This window comes from Salvelinus namaycush, unplaced genomic scaffold, assembly GCF_016432855.1.
Source record: "Salvelinus namaycush isolate Seneca unplaced genomic scaffold, SaNama_1.0 Scaffold913, whole genome shotgun sequence".
NCBI classification, from domain to species: Eukaryota; Metazoa; Chordata; class Actinopteri; order Salmoniformes; family Salmonidae; genus Salvelinus; species Salvelinus namaycush.
The window spans coordinates 12,748-32,924 of NW_024061657.1; the positions used below are offsets into that span (position 1 = coordinate 12,748).

The window sequence follows — 20,177 nt, forward strand, 5'->3', positions numbered from 1 at the left end:
TATACCAACCCAGCCTTTTCCAGCAGAGAGAATGGCGAGAGTCAGGCAACGCAATACTTTATACTAGCTAGTCAAACTAGAAACTACTACTAATTATATTTTACTGTTGGCATTTCTCTCCCAAGCCAACAAAGAGCCAGCGTCCATCCCAGCCCAACCACTAGTGTAAAGACGTGTTGTATCAGTATCCTCTACATCCTCCAAATATACTATAGAGCTTTACTTCTCCATGCAGACCTGTCCACTTCCACACGGACTTCTTAGCATCAATCTTATGAAATATAAATATATATTATAAAATGTGTTTATACGGGTAAAATATATGTAAGTATCAATCTTTTGAAGTATAAAAAGAGTGTGCAAAGCTGTCATCAAGCGTGGCTACTTTGAAGAATATAAAATATAAAATATGTTTTGATTGGTTTAACACTTTTTTGGTTACTACATGATTCCATATGTGTTATTTCACAGTTCTGATGTCTTAACTATTATTGAGTAGGTGTGTCCAAACTTTTGACTGGTACAGTATATTATAAAATACATTTATACATGTAAAATATATGTGTATTTCCCCTATGCAGACCTGTCAACGTCCACCTTGCCCTCTATGGAAGTAACCCTCCAAGAGGCAGCAGAGATTCCTCAGGAACCAGAGCAGGAGGAGGTGCTTCCGGAGGTAGCTACGCCCAGCCTGAAGGAGGTGGAGGACGCCGTGCAGGAGGCCTCGGAGCTGGCCGAGGTGCCGGGGGTCGAGGAGGTGCTGAAGGAGCTGTTAGAGAGGGTGGTGGAGGCCGTCATGGGGGAGGTGCTGAAGGAGGCACAAGGGGAGGTGAAGGAGGACCTGGTTGAAGTAGAGGATGGAGTTGAGGAGGAGTTAGGAGGAGGAGGAGGAGGAGAGCAGGAGGTGGTGGAGGTAGAGGAGGAAGGAGAGGTGGAGGAGCAAGGAGAACAGGAGGATGCTGTGACTGAAGTGGTGGAAGAGGAGGTGGAGGTTGGAGGAGAAGGGGAGGCCACTGAATCTGTGTCTGTAGAGGAGGAGGCGGGGGGAGAGGAGGTGCTGGGAGAGACAGCAGCTGAGTCTGAGGAGGAGAGTATAGCAGAGGAGGTGGAAGATCAACTAGTGGAGGCCCCTGTTTTTCCCCTCACTGAGGGAGAGGTTGTGGAGGAAACTACCCTCCCAGAAGAGGAGGAAACTACCCTCCCAGAAGAGGAGGAAACTACCCTCCCAGAAGAGGAAGAGGAGGAAACTACCCTCCCAGAAGAGGAAGAGGAGGAAACTACCCTCCCAGAAGAGGAGGAGGAGGAGGAGGGAGGAGGAGGAGAGGTAGACGTAGAGGAGACGGAGGGAGAGGAGGAGGAGGCGGCGGGAGAGGAGGAGGCGATAGAGGAGAGAGGAGCAGCCAAAATGGTGGAGGAGTACGAGGTGCAGACAGAGCAGGAGACTGTGACTGAGGAGGCTGGAGGAGAGAAGGAGCGAGAGGGGGAGGTGGAGGTGGAAGCTGAGGGAGTTGAGGGGTTAGGTGGGGAGGTGGGGGTGGAAGACTATGAGGAAATGAATACTACTCAGTCGGTAGTGGGGGAGCCAGTCAAAGAGGAGGGAGGGAAGGAGGAGGTGGTGGTGGTGGTGGTGGGAGGAGAGGGGGAGGAGGGAAGGATGGAAGAAAGTGTGGTGGTTGTGGAGGAGGAAGAGGCTGGAGCTGAAGTAGTGATTGGGGATGCAGGGGGTGAGGCGATTGGGGGAGAGGAGGAAAGGGATGGAGAGAGTGTGGAAGAGGAGGGGGGAGATGAAGGAGTGGTGGTAGGAGCTGCAGACCAGCTGGGAGGTGAAGCAGGAGGAGGAGGAGGAGGAGGAGAGGCTGTTGAAGAGGAGGAGGGAGATGAGGGAGTGGTTCTAGGAGCTGCAGACCAGCTGGGAGGTGTAGCAGGAGGAGGAGGAGGAGGAGAGGCTGTTGAAGAGGAGGAGGGAGATGAGGGAGTGGTGGTAGGAGCTGCAGACCAGCTGGGAAGTGAAGCAGGAGGAGGAGGAGGAGGAGAAGGAGGAGAGGCCGTCGAAGAGGAGACACCAGAAACCAGTCAAACGGAGAACCAGGGTAAACAATAGTGGAACATTCTAACATGAAAAACAAAACACTAAAATATCCTGATGAGATAAGTATTCAACCCCCTGAGTCAATACATGTTAGAATCACCTTTGGCAGCCATTACAGCTGGTAGTCTCTGGATAAGTCTCTAAGAGTCATTACAGCTGGTAGTCTCTGGATAAGTCTCTAAGAGTCATTACAGCTGGTAGTCTCTGGGTAAGTCTCTAAGAGCCATTACAGCTGGTAGTCTCTGGATAAGTCTCTAAGAGCCATTACAGCTGGTAGTCTCTGGATAAGTCTCTAAGAGCCATTACAGCTGGTAGTCTCTGGATAAGTCTCTAAGAGCCATTACAGCTGGTAGTCTCTGGATAAGTTTCTAAGAGCCATTACAGCTGGTAGTCTCTGGATAAGTCTCTAAGAGTCATTACAGCTGGTAGTCTCTGGATAAGTCTCTAAGAGTCATTACAGCTGGTAGTCTCTGGATAAGTCTCTAAGAGTCATTACAGCTGGTAGTCTCTGGATAAGTCTCTAAGAGATTTACACACCTGGATTGTGGCCATTATTCTGTCAAATTGGTTGTTGATCATTGTTAGACAACCATTTTCAGGTCTTGCCATAGATTTTCAAGTAGATTTCAGTCAAAACTGTAACTCGGCCACTCAGGAACATTCACAGTCTTCTTCGTAAGCGACTCCAGTGTAGATTTGGCCTTGTGTTGTAGGTTATTGTCCTGCTGAAAGGTGAATTCATTTCCCAGTGTCTGGTGAAAAGCAGACTGAACCAGGTTTTCATCTAGGAATTTGCCTGTGCTTAGCTCAATTCCATTTATTTTTTATCCTGAAAAACTTTGCAGTACTTTGCAGCATACCCATAACATGATGCAGCCAATACTATTCTTGAAAATATGGAGAGTGGTACTTAGTAATGTGTTGTATTGGATTTGACCCAAACATAACACTTTGTATTTATGATAAAAGTGATCTGCTTTGCCACATTCTTTGCAGTTTTACTTTAGTTGTTGCAATTATTTGTATTCTGTACAGGCTTCCTTCTTTTCACTCTGTCATTTATGTTAGTATTGTGGAGTAACTGCAATGTTGTTGATCCATCCTCAGTTTTCTCCTATCGCCTCATAGTGAAATCCCTGAGCAGTTTCCTTCCTCTCCGGCAACTGAGTTAGGAAGGACGCCTGTATCTTTGTAGTGACTGGGTGTATTGATACACCATTCAAAGTGTAATTAATAACTTCACCATGCTCAAAGGGATGTTCAATGCTTTTTATCAATCTACCAATGGGTGCCCTTGCTTGTGAGGCACTGGAAAACCTTCCTGGTCTTTGTGTTTGAATCTGTGTTTGAAATTAACTGCTCGACTGAGGGACCTTACAGATAATTGCATGTTTGGGGTTACAGAGATGAGGTAGTCATTCAAAAATCATGTTCAACACCATAATTGAACACAGTGTGAGTCCAGTGTGAGACCGAGTCACAGTGTGAGTCCGTGCAACTTAGTATGTGACTCGTTAAAGTACATTTGTACTGCTGAACTTATTCAGGCTTACCATAACAAAGGGGTTGAATACTTATTGACTCAAGACATTTCAGCTTTTTGTTTTTAATTCATTCATAAACATTTCTAAAAACATAATTCCACTTTGACATGATGGGGTATTGTGTGTAGGACAGCGACAAAAATAATCTACATTTAATCATTTTTAAATTCAGGCTGTAACACAACAAAATGTGTAAAGAATCAACTGAGTGAGATTACACACACACACACACACACACACACACGCACGCACGCACGCACGCACGCACGCACGCACGCACGCACGCACGCACGCACGCACGCACGCACGCACGCACACACACACACACACACACACACACACACACACACACACACACACACACACACACACACACACACACACACACACACACACACACACACACACACACACACACACATCTATACGTTAGCCCCTACATTCCATAGGTCCACTCTATAGTCCCACTACCCTCAGCCTTGGGCCTTCTCACTCTCATTCACACATGTGTGTCAAATATCTGACCCCTCCTCTAGAAGTGCTGCTGGACCCAGGTGAGAGCTCCATGAGATCCATACCAGGGGATTCTCAGGACCCCGCTAGCCCACTCAGCCCCCACCATCCTGGGGGAGAGACGGAGAGCAACACCATGGGAGGGGAGGAGATCCTGGAGGATGTGGATCTGGAGTCGAACGACGGCAACAAGATCATCACGTTTAAGGACAACCTTTTAAACTTTGATCCTGATGAGGCTACGTCCACACTGGATAACTTTGTGGAGGACATTCCTGCCATGGCCGATGAGGAGGAGCCAGGAGAGACCAATGAGGTGGTGGAGGTCACTACAGGCACTGAAAACTCAGGTAACTGTATCCTGTGTTATAACTACTGACAACAGGTAACTATATCCTGTATTATAACTACTGACAACAGGTAACGGTATCCTGTATTATAACTACTGACAACAGGTAACTATATCCTGTATTATAACTACTGACAACAGGGAACTGTATCCTGCATCCTGTATTATAACTACTGACAACAGGGAACTGTATCCTGTATTATAACTACTGACAACAGGTAACTGTATCCTGTATCCTGTATTATAACTACTGACAACAGGTAACTATATCCTGTATTATAACTACTGACAACAGGGAACTGTATCCTGCATCCTGTATTATAACTACTGACAACAGGGAACTGTATCCTGTATTATAACTACTGACAACAGGGAACTGTATCCTGTATTATAACTACTGACAACAGGTAACTGTATCCTGTATCCTGTATTATAACTACTGACAACAGGTAACTGTATCCTGTATTATAACTACTGACAACAGGTAACTGTATCCTGTATCCTGTATTATAACTACTGACAACAGGTAACTGTATCCTGTATTATAACTACTGACAACAGGTAACTATATCCTGTATTATAACTACTGACAACAGGGAACTGTATCCTGTATTATAACTACTGACAACAGGTAACTGTATCCTGTATCCTGTATTATAACTACTGACAACAGGTAACTGTATCCTGTATTATAACTACTGACAACAGGTAACTATATCCTGTATTATAACTACTGACAACAGGTAACTGTATCCTGTATTATAACTACTGACAACAGGGAACTGTATCCTGTATTATAACTACTGACAACAGGGAACTGTATCCTGTATTATAACTACTGACAACAGGTAACTGTATCCTGTATCCTGTATTATAACTACTGACAACAGGTAACTGTATCCTGTATTATAACTACTGACAACAGGGAACTGTATCCTGTATTATAACTACTGACAACAGGGAACTGTATCCTGTATTATAACTACTGACAACAGGTAACTGTATCCTGTATTATAACTACTGACAACAGGTAACTGTATCCTGTATTATAACTACTGACAACAGGTAACTATATCCTGTATTATAACTACTGACAACAGGTAACTGTATCCTGTATCCTGTATTGTAACTACTGACAACAGGTAACTGTATCCTGTATTATAACTACTGACAACAGGTAACTGTATCCTGTATTATAACTACTGACAACAGGTAACTGTATCCTGTATTATAACTACTGACAACAGGTAACTGTATCCTGTATTATAACTACTGACAACAGGTAACTGTATCCTGTATTATAACTACTGACAACAGGTAACTGTATCCTGTATCCTGTATTATAACTACTGACAACAGGTAACTATATCCTGTATAATAACTACTGACAACAGGTAACTGTATCCTGTATCCTGTATTATAACTACTGACAACAGGTAACTGTATCCTGTATTATAACTACTGACAACAGGTAATAATATCCTGTATTATAACTACTGACAACAGGTAACTGTATCCTGTATTATAACTACTGACAACAGGTAACTGTATCCTGTATTATAACTACTGACAACAGGTAACTGTATCCTGTATTATAACTACTGACAACAGGTAACTGTATCCTGTATTATAACTACTGACAACAGGTAACTGTATCCTGTATTATAACTACTGACAACAGGTAACTGTATCCTGTATTATAACTACTGACAACAGGTAACTGTATCCTGTATCCTGTATTATAACTACTGACAACAGGTAACTATATCCTGTATAATAACTACTGACAACAGGTAACTGTATCCTGTATCCTGTATTATAACTACTGACAACAGGTAACTGTATCCTGTATTATAACTACTGACAACAGGTAATAATATCCTGTATTATAACTACTGACAACAGGTAACTGTATCCTGTATTATAACTACTGACAACAGGTAACTGTATCCTGTATTATAACTACTGACAACAGGTAACTGTATCCTGTATTATAACTACTGACAACAGGTAACTGTATCCTGTATTATAACTACTGACAACAGGTAACTGTATCCTGTATTATAACTACTGACAACAGGTAACTGTATCCTGTATCCTGTATTATAACTACTGACAACAGGTAACTATATCCTGTATAATAACTACTGACAACAGGTAACTGTATCCTGTATCCTGTATTATAACTACTGACAACAGGTAACTGTATCCTGTATTATAACTACTGACAACAGGTAATAATATCCTGTATTATAACTACTGACAACAGGTAACTGTATCCTGTATTATAACTACTGACAACAGGTAACTATATCCTGTATTATAACTACTGACAACAGGTAACTGTATCCTGTATTATAACTACTGACAACAGGTAATAATATCCTGTATTATAACTACTGACAACAGGTAACTGTATCCTGTATCCTGTATTATAACTACTGACAACAGGGAACTGTATCCTGTATTATAACTACTGACAACAGGTAACTGTATCCTGTATTATAACTACTGACAACAGGTAACTGTATCCTGTATTATAACTACTGACAACAGGTAACTGTATCCTGTATTATAACTACTGACAACAGGGAACTGTATCCTGTATTATAACTACTGACAACAGGTAACTACAGCCTGGAAGATAGGAGCCGTCTCTGCTGCTGTGTTAATGTATCTCTCCTCTCTTCTCCTCTCCTCCTCTCATGTCCTGTTCAGAATCAGGTCTGGAAGCCTGGAAGATAGGAGCCGTCTCTGCTGCTGTGTTAATGTACCTCTCCTCTCCTCTCTTCTCCTCTCTCCTCTCATCTCCTGTTCAGAATCAGGTCTGGAAGCCTGGAAGATAGGAGCCGTCTCTGCTGCTGTGTTTCTGGTCCTGGAGATCATCGTCATCATCGTCTACGTCCTCAAGTGTCGTGACAAAACTAACAGGTGGGTCTGTAGGTAGAAATCAAACTAACAGGTGGGTCTGTAGGTAGAAATCAAACTAACAGGTGGCTAGAAATCAAACTAACAGATGGGTCTGTAGGTAGAAATCAAACTAACAGGTGGGTCTGTAGGTAGAAATCAAACTAACAGGTGGCTAGAAATCAAACTAACAGATGGGTCTGTAGGTAGAAATCAAACTAACAGGTGGGTCTGTAGGTAGAAATCAAACTAACAGGTGGGTCTGTAGGTAGAGATCAAACTAACAGGTGGGTCTGTAGGTAGAAATCAAACTAACAGGTGGGTCTGTAGGTAGAAGTCAAACTAACAGGTGGGTCTGTAGGTAGAAATCAAACTAACAGGTGGGTCTGTAGGTAGAGATGAAACTAACAGGTGGGTCTGTAGGTAGAAATCAAACTAACAGGTGGGTCTGTAGGTAGAGATCAAACTAACAGGTGGGTCTGTAGGTAGAAATCAAACTAACAGGTGGGTCTGTAGGTAGAAGTCAAACTAACAGGTGGGTCTGTAGGTAGAAATCAAACTAACAGGTGGGTCTGTAGGTAGAAGTCAAACTAACAGGTGGGTCTGTAGGTAGAAATCAAACTAACAGGTGGGTCTGTAGGTAGAGATCATACTAACAGGTGGGTCTGTAGGTAGAAATCAAACTAACAGGTGGGTCTGTAGGTAGAAATCAAACTAACAGGTGGGTCTGTAGGTAGAGATCAAACTAACAGGTGGGTCTGTAGGTAGAGATCAAACTAACAGGTGGGTCTGTAGGTAGAGATCAAACTAACAGGTGGGCCTGTAGGTAGAGATCAAACTAACAGGTGGGTCTGTAGGTAGAGATCAAACTAACAGGTGGGCCTGTAGGTAGAAATCAAACTAACAGGTGGGTCTGTAGGTAGAAATCAAACTAACAGGTGGGTCTGTAGGTAGAGATGAAACTAACAGGTGGGTCTGTAGGTAGAAATCAAACTAACAGGTGGGTCTGTAGGTAGAAATCAAACTAACAGGTGGGTCTGTAGGTAGAGATGAAACTAACAGGTGGGTCTGTAGGTAGAGATCAAACTAACAGGTGGGTCTGTAGGTAGAAGTCAAACTAACAGGTGGGTCTGTAGGTAGAGATCAAACTAACAGGTGGGTCTGTAGGTAGAGATCAAACTAACAGGTGGGTCTGTAGGTAGAGATCAAACTAACAGGTGGGCCTGTAGGTAGAAATCAAACTAACAGGTGGGTCTGTAGGTAGAAATCAAACTAACAGGTGGGTCTGTAGGTAGAGATGAAACTAACAGGTGGGTCTGTAGGTAGAAATCAAACTAACAGGTGGGTCTGTAGGTAGAAATCAAACTAACAGGTGGGTCTGTAGGTAGAGATGAAACTAACAGGTGGGTCTGTAGGTAGAGATCAAACTAACAGGTGGGTCTGTAGGTAGAAGTCAAACTAACAGGTGGGTCTGTAGGTAGAGATCAAACTAACAGGTGGGTCTGTAGGTAGAGATCAAACTAACAGGTGGGTCTGTAGGTAGAAATCAAACTAACAGGTGGGTCTGTAGGTAGAGATGAAACTAACAGGTGGGTCTGTAGGTAGAGATGAAACTAACAGGTGGGTCTGTAGGTAGAGATGAAACTAACAGGTGGGTCTGTAGGTAGAAATCAAACTAACAGGTGGGTCTGTAGGTAGAGATGAAACTAACAGGTGGGTCTGTAGGTAGAGATGAAACTAACAGATGGGTCTGTAGGTAGAAATCAAACTAACAGGTGGGTCTGTAGGTAGAGATCAAACTAACAGATGGGTCTGTAGGTAGAAATCAAACTAACAGATGGGTCTGTAGGTAGAAATCAAACTAACAGGTGGGTCTGTAGGTAGAAATCAAACTAACAGGTGGGTCTGTAGGTAGAAGTCAAACTAACAGGTGGGTCTGTAGGTAGAAATCAAACTAACAGATGGGTCTGTAGGTAGAAATCAAACTAACAGGTGGGTCTGTAGGTAGAGATGAAACTAACAGGTGGGTCTGTAGGTAGAAATCAAACTAACAGGTGGGTCTGTAGGTAGAAATCAAACTAACAGGTGGGTCTGTAGGTAGAGATCAAACTAACAGATGGGTCTGTAGGTAGAAATCAAACTAACAGATGGGTCTGTAGGTAGAAATCAAACTAACAGGTGGGTCTGTAGGTAGAGATCAAACTAACAGATGGGTCTGTAGGTAGAGATCAAACTAACAGGTGGGTCTGTAGGTAGAGATCAAACTAACAGGTGGGTCTGTAGGTAGAGATCAAACTAACAGGTGGGTCTGTAGGTACTGTACTAAGCCTGGAACAAGAGGTAGAGATGAGGGACTAGTAAAGAGTAGGAAATACATTAAACATGGAACATCTTAACCTGCTCCCTCAGAACTATGAAATATACACATTCTGGAACATCTTAACGTGCTCCCTCAGAACTATGAAATACACACATTCTGGAACATCTTAACATGCTCCCTCAGAACTATGAAATATACACATTCTGGAACATCTTAACATGCTCCCTCAGAACTATGAAATATACACATTCTGGAACATCTTAACGTGCTCCCTCAGAACTATGAAATATACACATTCTGGAACATCTTAACGTGCTCCCTCAGAACTATGAAATATACACATTCTGGAACATCTTAACGTGCTCCCTCAGAACTATGAAATATACACATTCTGGAACATCTTAACGTGCTCCCTCAGAACTATGAAATATACACATTCTGGAACATCTTAACATGCTCCCTCAGAACTATGAAATATACACATTCTGGAACATCTTAACGTGCTCCCTCAGAACTATGAAATATACACATTCTGGAACATCTTAACGTGCTCCCTCAGAACTATGAAATATACACATTCTGGAACATCTTAACGTGCTCCCTCAGAACTATGAAATATACACATTCTGGAACATCTTAACGTACTGCCTCAGAACTATGAAATATACACATTCTGGAACATCTTAACATGCTCCCTCAGAACTATGAAATATACACATTCTGGAACATCTTAACGTGCTCCCTCAGATCTATGAAATATACACATTCTGGAACATCTTAACGTGCTCCCTCAGAACTATGAAATATACACATTCTGGAACATCTTAACATGCTCCCTCAGAACTATGAAATATACACATTCTGGAACATCTTAACATGCTCCCTCAGAACTATGAAATATACACATTCTGGAACATCTTAACATGCTCCCTCAGAACTATGAAATATACACATTCTGGAACATCTTAACGTACTGCCTCAGAACTATGAAATATACACATTCTGGAACATCTTAACGTACTGCCTCAGAACTATGAAATATACACATTCTGGAACATCTTAACATGCTCCCTCAGAACTATGAAATATACACATTCTGGAACATCTTAACGTGCTCCCTCAGATCTATGAAATATACACATTCTGGAACATCTTAACGTGCTCCCTCAGAACTATGAAATATACACATTCTGGAACATCTTAACGTGCTCCCTCAGAACTATGAAATATACACATTCTGGAACATCTTAACGTGCTCCCTCAGAACTATGAAATATACACATTCTGGAACATCTTCTGTGGTACTTTAAATGTCTTCTCTTTCTTGGAGATTGAGGTTAGAGTTCAAATGCGGGTTAATGTTTCTGTCAAGTTTCTGGTGAGGATGCAGGGTTGATGTGTGAAACTGCGTCTCTGTGTAGCAGCCCAGCCCCAGCGAGGCTGTGTGAGGAGGGGCGAGTGGAGATGGAGACAGGTGCAGCCCTGTGTAATGAAGAGACTCTACCAGCCGGAGATGGAGAATGCCAACAGTGAGTCCTAAAGCTACATTACCTTAACATTGTCCAGGCTGTATCACATCCGGCCGTGATTGGGAGTCCCATATGGCGGCGCACAATTGGCCCAGCGTCGTCCAGGTTAGGGCCGTGGCAGGCCGTCATTGTAAATAAGAATTTGTTCTTAACTTGCCTAGTTAAATAAAATAAAAAATAACTCCTGTTTTTTAATTACTTGGTTACTGAACACAACCCGGGTGTCCATGTCCGAACTGTAATCTACCCCCATTAACCCTTTAACTGTCTCTTCTTGAGAAACATGCTGAAACAAATATTCCACCTTAAATTCCTACTGCTAACGACTTAAAAAAATAACTTCCAATACTTCTTCTTTTTTTTTTTTACAACAATGTTTACTTTGGAAATGAAACAGCTGTACCAGGCGGTTTGAGAAGTCAAACGAGCGTCATGTCAGCAATGCAGTATGAGAATGTCCATTTACATAGCATCTCATGAACAGCGCATACAACTACATTACCCAGGATTCTTTGCTTAGCTTTTCTCGGTTTATCAGAGTAAAGAAAGAATAAGGTTGTTTTGCTGCTAACAAAACCCTGCAGTCTGTCTTTTATTGTTGGGCTGTAACAAAACCCTGCAGTCTGTATTTTATTGTTGGGCTGTAACAAAACCCTGCAGTCTGTATTTTATTGTTGGGCTGTAACAAAACCCTGCAGTCTGTCTTTTATTGTTGGGCTGTAACAAAACCCTGCAGTCTGTCTCTTACTCAATACAGATACGGTGGTTTCCTAACCTGGTCCTGAAGAGGTACAGGGAGTGCAGGCTTTAGATCCAGCCCTGCACTGAAGACCACCTGATTCAACCAGTCCTCAAGATAACAATAAGACGAATCAAGAGTGTTAGTGTCGGGCTGTAACAAAAGCCTGCACGCAGCCCTGTAGCTCTTCAGAACCAGCGTTTATGACCACCGCCCAACAACAACAACAACAACACAAACAACAACACAAACATAGTGACATGTGCTGAATACAACAGGTGTAGACTTTACTGTGAAATACTTACTGACAAGCCCTTAACCAACAAATGCACAGTTAAAAAGTAACAACTCAATATCAGAAAAGTGTTCTTAATGTTTTGCAAACTCAGTGTATATCAGTGTACATTGTATATATTACCTGTGTGTCTCAACATGGTTTCCTGCCTCTGAGTCTTGGTAAGTCTGTTCTAGGTCTGTTGATCTGTAGTCAGGGCCCAGGAGGTCACATGACATGTTAGTTGGTCCAGCTGAAGCCAGAGTATTATACTGCCTTACTGCAGACCTCGGTCCAGCTGAAGCCAGAGTATTATACTGCCTTACTGCAGACCTCAGTCCAGCTGAAGCCAGAGTATCATACTGCCTTACTGCAGACCTCAGTCCAGCTGAAGCCAGAGTATTATACTGCCTTACTGCAGACCTCAGTCCAGCTGAAGCCAGAGTATTATACTGCCTTACTGCAGACCTCAGTCCAGCTGAAGCCAGAGTATTATACTGCCTTACCCTCTCCCCTCTCCCCTCTCTCTTCTGTCTCTCTCCCTCTCCCCTCTCTCTCCTCCTCTCTCCCCTCTCTCCCTCTCTCTCCCCCTCTCTCCTCCTCTCTCCCTCTCTCTCCCCCTCTCTCCCCTCTCTCCCCTTCTCTCTCTGTATTGTCTACCCTACCTGTATCTACTTATGTATCTTTAACCCATTCTACTTCATTCTCTCCTCTAGAATTGCTGTTCTAGCCCCGAGGGACCTGGACCCCTCTCTAACCCAACAGCAGCAGGAGGAGGAGGAGGAGGAGGGGGTAGAAATGATGGATCTACAGCTCACCTCCATAGAGGACCTGACCAACAGACCAGTAGATCTGTCACATGATGTCCAGACTTCAGTTCTTTAGATCTACAGAGTCAGCTGACACTCTCCCTCCCCCTGTTCCTATGTCCCTCTCCCCCTCTCTTCCTCCCTCTGTTCCTGTGTCCCTCTCCCCCTTTCTCCCTCCCCCTGTTCCTGTGTCCCTCTCCCCTTCTCTCCCTCCCCCTGTTCCTGTGTCCCTCTCCCCCTCTCTCCCTCCCCCTGTTCCTGTGTCCCTCTCCCCTTCTCTCCCTCCCTCTGTTCCTGTATCCCTCTCCCCCTCTCTCCCTCCACCTCCACCTGTGCCTGTATCCCTCTCCCCCTCCACCTGTGCCTGTATCCCTCTCCCCTTCTCTCCCTCCCTCTGTTCCTGTATCCCTCTCCCCTTCTCTCCCTCCCTCTGTTCCTGTGTCCCTCTCCCCTTCTCTCCCTCCCTCTGTTCCTGTATCCCTCTCCCCCTCTCTCCCTCCACCTCCACCTGTGCCTGTATCCCTCTCCCCCTCCACCTGTTCCTGTGTCCCTCTCCCCTTCTCTCCCTCCCTCTGTTCCTGTGTCCCTCTCCCCTTCTCTCCCTCCCTCTGTTCCTGTATCCCTCTCCCCCTCTCTCCCTCCACCTCCACCTGTGCCTGTATCCCTCTCCCCCTCCACCTGTTCCGGTGTGCCTCTCCCCTTCTCTCCCTCCCACTGTTCCGGTGTGCCTCTCCCCTTCTCTCCCTCCCACTGTTCCGGTGTGCCTCTCCCCTTCTCTCCCTCCCACTGTTCCTGTGTCTGTCTTTAAATGTGTCTCAAATGGAACCCTGTTCCCTATATAGGCCAATAGGGCTCTGGTCAAAAGTAGTTCACTAGAGTATATAGGGAACATGCTACCCTTTGGGACAGAGCCTTACTATATCACCCACCACCCAGCCTATTGGTGGGCAACATACGGCTGAGTAACTGCAGCTCACTGTGAAAATAAAATAACTATTCGGGATACACCGGAACGTCAACAACCAGATAGAATATATGTAGAAATCAGAATAAACCACCGCTAATTAATTACATCCTGATGTGGCCCTCGAGACAAAATGATTGATGACCCGTCCTGCATACCTTCACCTCTACTGTTACTACTGTAATCAGCCCTGTCCTGCATACCATCACCTCTACTGTTACTACTGTAATCAGCCATGTCCTACATACCATCACCTCTACTGTTACTACTGTAATCAGCCCTGTCCTGCATACCCATCCTACTGTTACTACTGTAAGCAGCCCTGTCCTGCATACCATCACCTCTACTGTTACTACTGTAATCAGCCCTGTCCTGCATACCATCACCTCTACTGTTACTACTGTAATCAGCCCTGTCCTGTATACCATCACCTCTACTGTTACTACTGTAATCAGCTCTGTCCTACACACCATCACCTCTACTGTTACTACTGTAATCAGCCCTGTCCTGCATACCATCACCTCTACTGTTACTACTGTAAGCAGCCCTGTCCTGCATACCATCACCTCTACTGTTACTACTGTAATCAGCCCTGTCCTGCATACCCATCCTACTGTTACTACTGTAATCAGCCCTGTCCTGTATACCATCACCTCTACTGTTACTACTGTAATCAGCCCTGTCCTGCATACCCATCCTACTGTTACTACTGTAATCAGCCCTGTCCTACACATCATCACCACTACTGTTACTACTGTAATCAGCCCTGTCCTGCATACCCATCACCTCTACTGTTACTACTGTAATCAGCCCTGTCCTGCATACCCATCACCTCTACTGTTACTACTGTAATCAGCCCTGTCCTGCATACCATCACCTCTACTGTTACTACTGTAATCAGCCCTGTCCTGCATACCCATCCTACTGTTACTACTGTAATCAGCTCTGTCCTACATACCATCACCTCTACTGTTACTACTGTAATCAGCCCTGTCCTGCTTAGCATCTCCTCTACTGTTACTACTGTAATCAGCCCTGTCCTGCATACCCATCACCTCTACTGTTACTACTGTAATCAGCCCTGTCCTGCATACCATCACCTCTACTGTTACTACTGTAATCAGCCCTGTCCTGCATACCCATCCTACTGTTACTACTGTAATCAGCTCTGTCCTGCATACCCATCACCTCTACTGTTACTACTGTAATCAGCCCTGTCCTGCATACCATCACCTCTACTGTTACTACTGTAATCAGCCCTGTCCTACACACCATCACCTCTACTGTTACTACTGTAATCAGCCCTGTCCTGCATACCCATCCTACTGTTACTACTGTAATCAGCTCTGTCCTACACATCATCACCACTACTGTTACTACTGTAATCAGCCCTGTCCTGCATAGCATCACCTCTACTGTTACTACTGTAATCAGCCCTGTCCAGCATACCATCACCTCTACTGTTACTACTGTAATCAGCCCTGTCCTGCATACCATCACCTCTACTGTTACTACTGTAATCAGCTCTGTCCTGCATACCATCACCTCTACTGTTACTACTGTAATCAGCTCTGTCCTACACACCATCACCTCTACTGTTACTACTGTAATCAGCTCTGTCCTACACATCATCACCACTACTGTTACTACTGTAATCAGCCCTGTCCTACACATCATCACCACTACTGTTACTACTGTAATCAGCCCTGTCCTGCATAGCATCACCTCTACTGTTACTACTGTAATCAGCCCTGTCCTGCATACCCATCAACTCTACTGTTACTATTGTAATCAGCCCTGTCCTGCATACCATCACCTCTACTGTTACTACTGTAATCAGCCCTGTCCTGCATACCCATCCTACTGTTACTACTGTAATCAGCTCTGTCCTACACATCATCACCACTACTGTTACTACTGTAATCAGCCCTGTCCTGCATAGCATCACCTCTACTGTTACTACTGTAATCAGCCCTGTCCAGCATACCATCACCTCTACTGTTACTACTGTAATCAGCCCTGTCCTGCATACCATCACCTCTACTGTTACTACTGTAATCAGCTCTGTCCTGCATACCATCACCTCTACTGTTACTACTGTAATCAGCTCTGTCCTACACACCATCACCTCTACTGTTACTACTGTAATCAGCTCTGTCCTACACATCATCACCACTACTGTTACTACTGTAATCAGCCCTGTCCTACACATCATCACCACTACTGTTACTACTGTAATCAGCCCTGTCCTGCATAGCATCACCTCTACTGTTACTACTGTAATCAGCCCTGTCCTGCATACCCATCAACTCTACTGTTACTATTGTAATCAGCCCTGTCCTGCATACCATCACCTCTACTGTTACTACTGTAATTACAAATGCCATGTAAGAACATACCTGGCTAACTTGATCATTCTATAACAGAATAAATGAATACATTGTTTTGAAACGCAATTTAACCATTGTTGTTCTGGTGATGAACTACAACCTTCTGGTCTCCATTTTGTTGTCCTGGTGATGAACTACAACCTTCTGGTCTCCATTTTGTTGTTCTGGTGATGAACTACAACCTTCTGGTCTCCATTTTGTTGTCCTGGTGATGAACTACAACCTTCTGATCTCCATTTTGTTGTTCTGGTGATGAACTACAACCTTCTGGTCTCCATTTTGTTGTTCTGGTGATGAACTACAACCTTCTGATCTCCATTTTGTTGTTCTGGTGATGAACTACAACCTTCTGGTCTCCATTTTGTTGTTCTGGTGATGAACTACAATCTTCTGGTCTCCATTTTGTTGTTCTGGTGATGAACTACAACCTTTTGATCGCCATTTTGTTGTTCTGGTGATGAACTACAACCTTCTGATCGCCATTTTGTTGTTCTGGTGATGAACTACAACCTTCTGATCGCCATTTTGTTGTTCTGGTGATGAACTACAACCTTCTGATCTCCATTTTGTTGTTCTGGTGATGAACTACAACCTTCTGGTCTCCATTTTGTTGTTCTAGTGATGAACTACAACCTTCTGATCTCCATTTTGTTGTTCTGGTGATGAACTACAACCTTCTGACCGCCATTTTGTTGTTCTGGTGATGAACTACAACCTTCTGATCTCCATTTTGTTGTTCTGGTGATGAACTACAACCTTCTGACCGCCATTTTGTTGTTCTGGTGATGAACTACAACCTTCTGATCTCCATTTTGTTGTTCTGGTGATGAACTACAACCTTCTGATCTCCATTTTGTTGTTCTAGTGATGAACTACAACCTGATCTCCATTTTGTTGTTCTGGTGATGAACTACAACCTTCTGATCTCCATTTTGTTGTTCTGGTGATGAACTACAACCTTCTGATCTCCATTTTGTTGTCCTGGTGATGAACTACAACCTTCTGGTCTCCATTTTGTTGTTCTAGTGATGAGCTACAACCTTCTGATCTCCATTTTGTTGTTCTGGTGATGAACTACAACCTTCTGGTCTCCATTTTGTTGTTCTGGTGATGAACTACAACCTTCTGGTCTCCATTTTGTTATTCTAGTGATGAACTACAACCTTCTGATCTCCATTTTGTTGTTCTGGTGATGAACTACAACCTTCTGGTCTCCATTTTGTTGTTCTGGTGATGAACTACAACCTTCTGGTCTCCATTTTGTTGTTCTGGTGATGAACTACAACCTTCTGGTCTCCATTTTGTTATTCTAGTGATGAACTACAACCTTCTGATCTCCATTTTGTTGTTCTGGTGATGAACTACAACCTTCTGGTCTCCATTTTGTTGTTCTGGTGATGAACTACAACCTTCTGACCGCCATTTTGTTGTTCTAGTGATGAACACACACTTACCCCCCACCAGACATGCCACCAGGGGTCTTTTCACAGTCCCCAAATCCAGAACAAATTGAAGAAAGCGTACAGTATTATATAGAGACATTATTGTATGGAACTCCCTTCCATCTCATATTGCTCAAATAAACAGCAAACCTGGTTTCAACAAACAGATAAAGCAACACCTCACGGCACAACGCCTCTCTCCTATTGGACATAGATAGTTTGTGTGTATGCATTGATATGTAGGCTACGTGTGCCTTTTTTAATTTATTTTTTAAATTGATGTATTTCTGTCCTTCAGCTGTTCTTGTCTATTGATGTTCTGTATTATGTCATGTTTCATGTTTTGTGTGGAACCCCAGGAAGAGTAGCTGCTGCTATAGAAACAGATAATGATCCTAATAAACCCCAGGAAGAGTAGCTGCTGCTATAGAAACAGATAATGGTCCTAATAAACCCCAGGAAGAGTAGCTGCTGCTATAGAAACAGATAATGATCCTAATAAACCCCAGGAAGAGTAGCTGCTGCTATAGAAACAGCTAATGGGGATCTTGATCCTTTGACCCTGATCAAATACCTCATTACCACACGACAACCTTCTGATGGCCATTTTGTTGTTTGACGTGTGCACAATAAAACCATCTTTATAAAGGTATGGCTGTCCTGTGGTATTTCCTCAGGGTGTGTGTGGGTTCCATGGTAGTAGGATCACGTTTTGTGCGTGAATGAACTCCCAGATTGGCCTCCGCTGGGTTGGATTGAATCACGAGGCGAGGTGTGTGTGTGGGGGGCTCAGGGAGGAAAGGCCTAGTCATGCGGCAGAGTGTGTGTGTGTGTGTGTGTTAATGTGTGTGTGCAGTAGGCTATATGAGAGAGAAGGGGCCAATGGGCTGCCCCTTGGTTGCGATCAGTTGGACTGAGACAGAGGAACAGCATGCACTATCACAGGTAGGACACAGCAACAGGTAGGAAACAGCAACGGGTAGGATACAGCAACAGTTAGGAGACAGCAACAGGTAGGATACAGCAACAGGTAGGATACAGCAACAGGTAGGAAACAGCAACGGGTAGGATACAGCAACAGTTAGGAGACAGCAACAGGTAGGATACAGCAACAGGTAGGATACAGCAACAGGTAGGATACAGCAACAGGTAGGAGACAGCAACAGGTAGGAGACAGCAACAGGTAGGAAACAGCAACAGGTAGGAGACAGCAACAGGTAGGACAGCAACAGGTAGAAGACAGCAACAGGTAGGACACAGCAACAGGTAGGAAACAGCAACAGGTAGGAGACAGCAACAGGTAGGACAGCAACAGGTAGAAGACAGCAACAGGTAGGACACAGCAACAGGTAGGAAACAGCAACAGGTAGGAGACAGCAACAGGTAGGAACCAGCAACAGGTAGGAGACAGCAACAGGTAGGAACCAGCAACAGGTAGGAGACAGCAACAGCTAGGAAACAGCAACAGAAAGGAACCAGCAACAGGTAGGAACCAGCAACAGGTAGGAGACAGCAACAGGTAGGAGACAGCAACAGGTAGGAGACAGCAACAGTTAGGAGACAGCAACAGGTAGGATACAGCAACAGGTAGGAGACAGCAACAGGTAGGAGACAGCAACAGTTAGGAGACAGCAACAGGTAGGAACCAGCAACAGGTAGGAGACAGCAACAGAAAGGAACCAGCAACAGATAGGAACCAGCAACAGGTAGGACAGCAACAGGTAGGAGACAGCAACAGGTAGGAACCAGCAACAGGTAGGAGACAGCAACAGGTAGGAACCAGCAACAGGTAGGAACCAGCAACAGGTAGGAGAAAGCAACAGGTAGGAGACAGCAACAGGTAGGAACCAGCAACAGGTAGGAGAAAGCAACAGGTAGGAGACAGCAACAGGTAGGAACCAGCAACAGGTAGGAGAAAGCAACAGGTAGGAGACAGCAACAGGTAGGAGACAGCAACAGGTAGGAGACAGCAACAGGTAGGAGACAGCAACAGGTAGGAACCAGCAACAGGTAGGAGACAGCAACAGGTAGGAACCAGCAACAGGTAGGAACCAGCAACAGGTAGGAGACAGCAACAGGTAGGAACCAGCAACAGGTAGGAGACAGCAACAGGTAGGAGACAGCAACAGGTAGGAACCAGCAACAGGTAGGAGAAAGCAACAGGTAGGAGACAGCAACAGGTAGGAGACAGCAACAGGTAGGAGACAGCAACAGGTAGGAACCAGCAACAGGTAGGAGACAGCAACAGGTAGGAACCAGCAACAGGTAGGAGACAGCAACAGGTAGGACAGCAACAGGTAGGAGACAG

General features: G+C 44.3%; 1 protein-coding gene across 1 annotated transcript in view; it reads left to right on the forward strand.

Annotated features, from left to right (window-relative positions):
• The first annotated feature begins 1,405 nt into the window (after positions 1-1,405).
• LOC120043431 (5,6-dihydroxyindole-2-carboxylic acid oxidase-like) overlaps positions 1,406-20,177 on the forward strand; it is a 33,134-nt gene continuing 14,362 nt past the window's right edge. Inside the window, exons 1-6 of the mRNA XM_038988015.1 lie at positions 1,406-1,520; positions 4,170-4,496; positions 7,214-7,219; positions 7,315-7,426; positions 11,144-11,251; positions 12,981-13,118. Of these exons, the coding sequence (XP_038843943.1) occupies positions 1,406-1,520; positions 4,170-4,496; positions 7,214-7,219; positions 7,315-7,426; positions 11,144-11,251; positions 12,981-13,118 (806 nt within the window). The remainder of the gene's footprint in view (positions 1,521-4,169; positions 4,497-7,213; positions 7,220-7,314; positions 7,427-11,143; positions 11,252-12,980; positions 13,119-20,177) is intronic.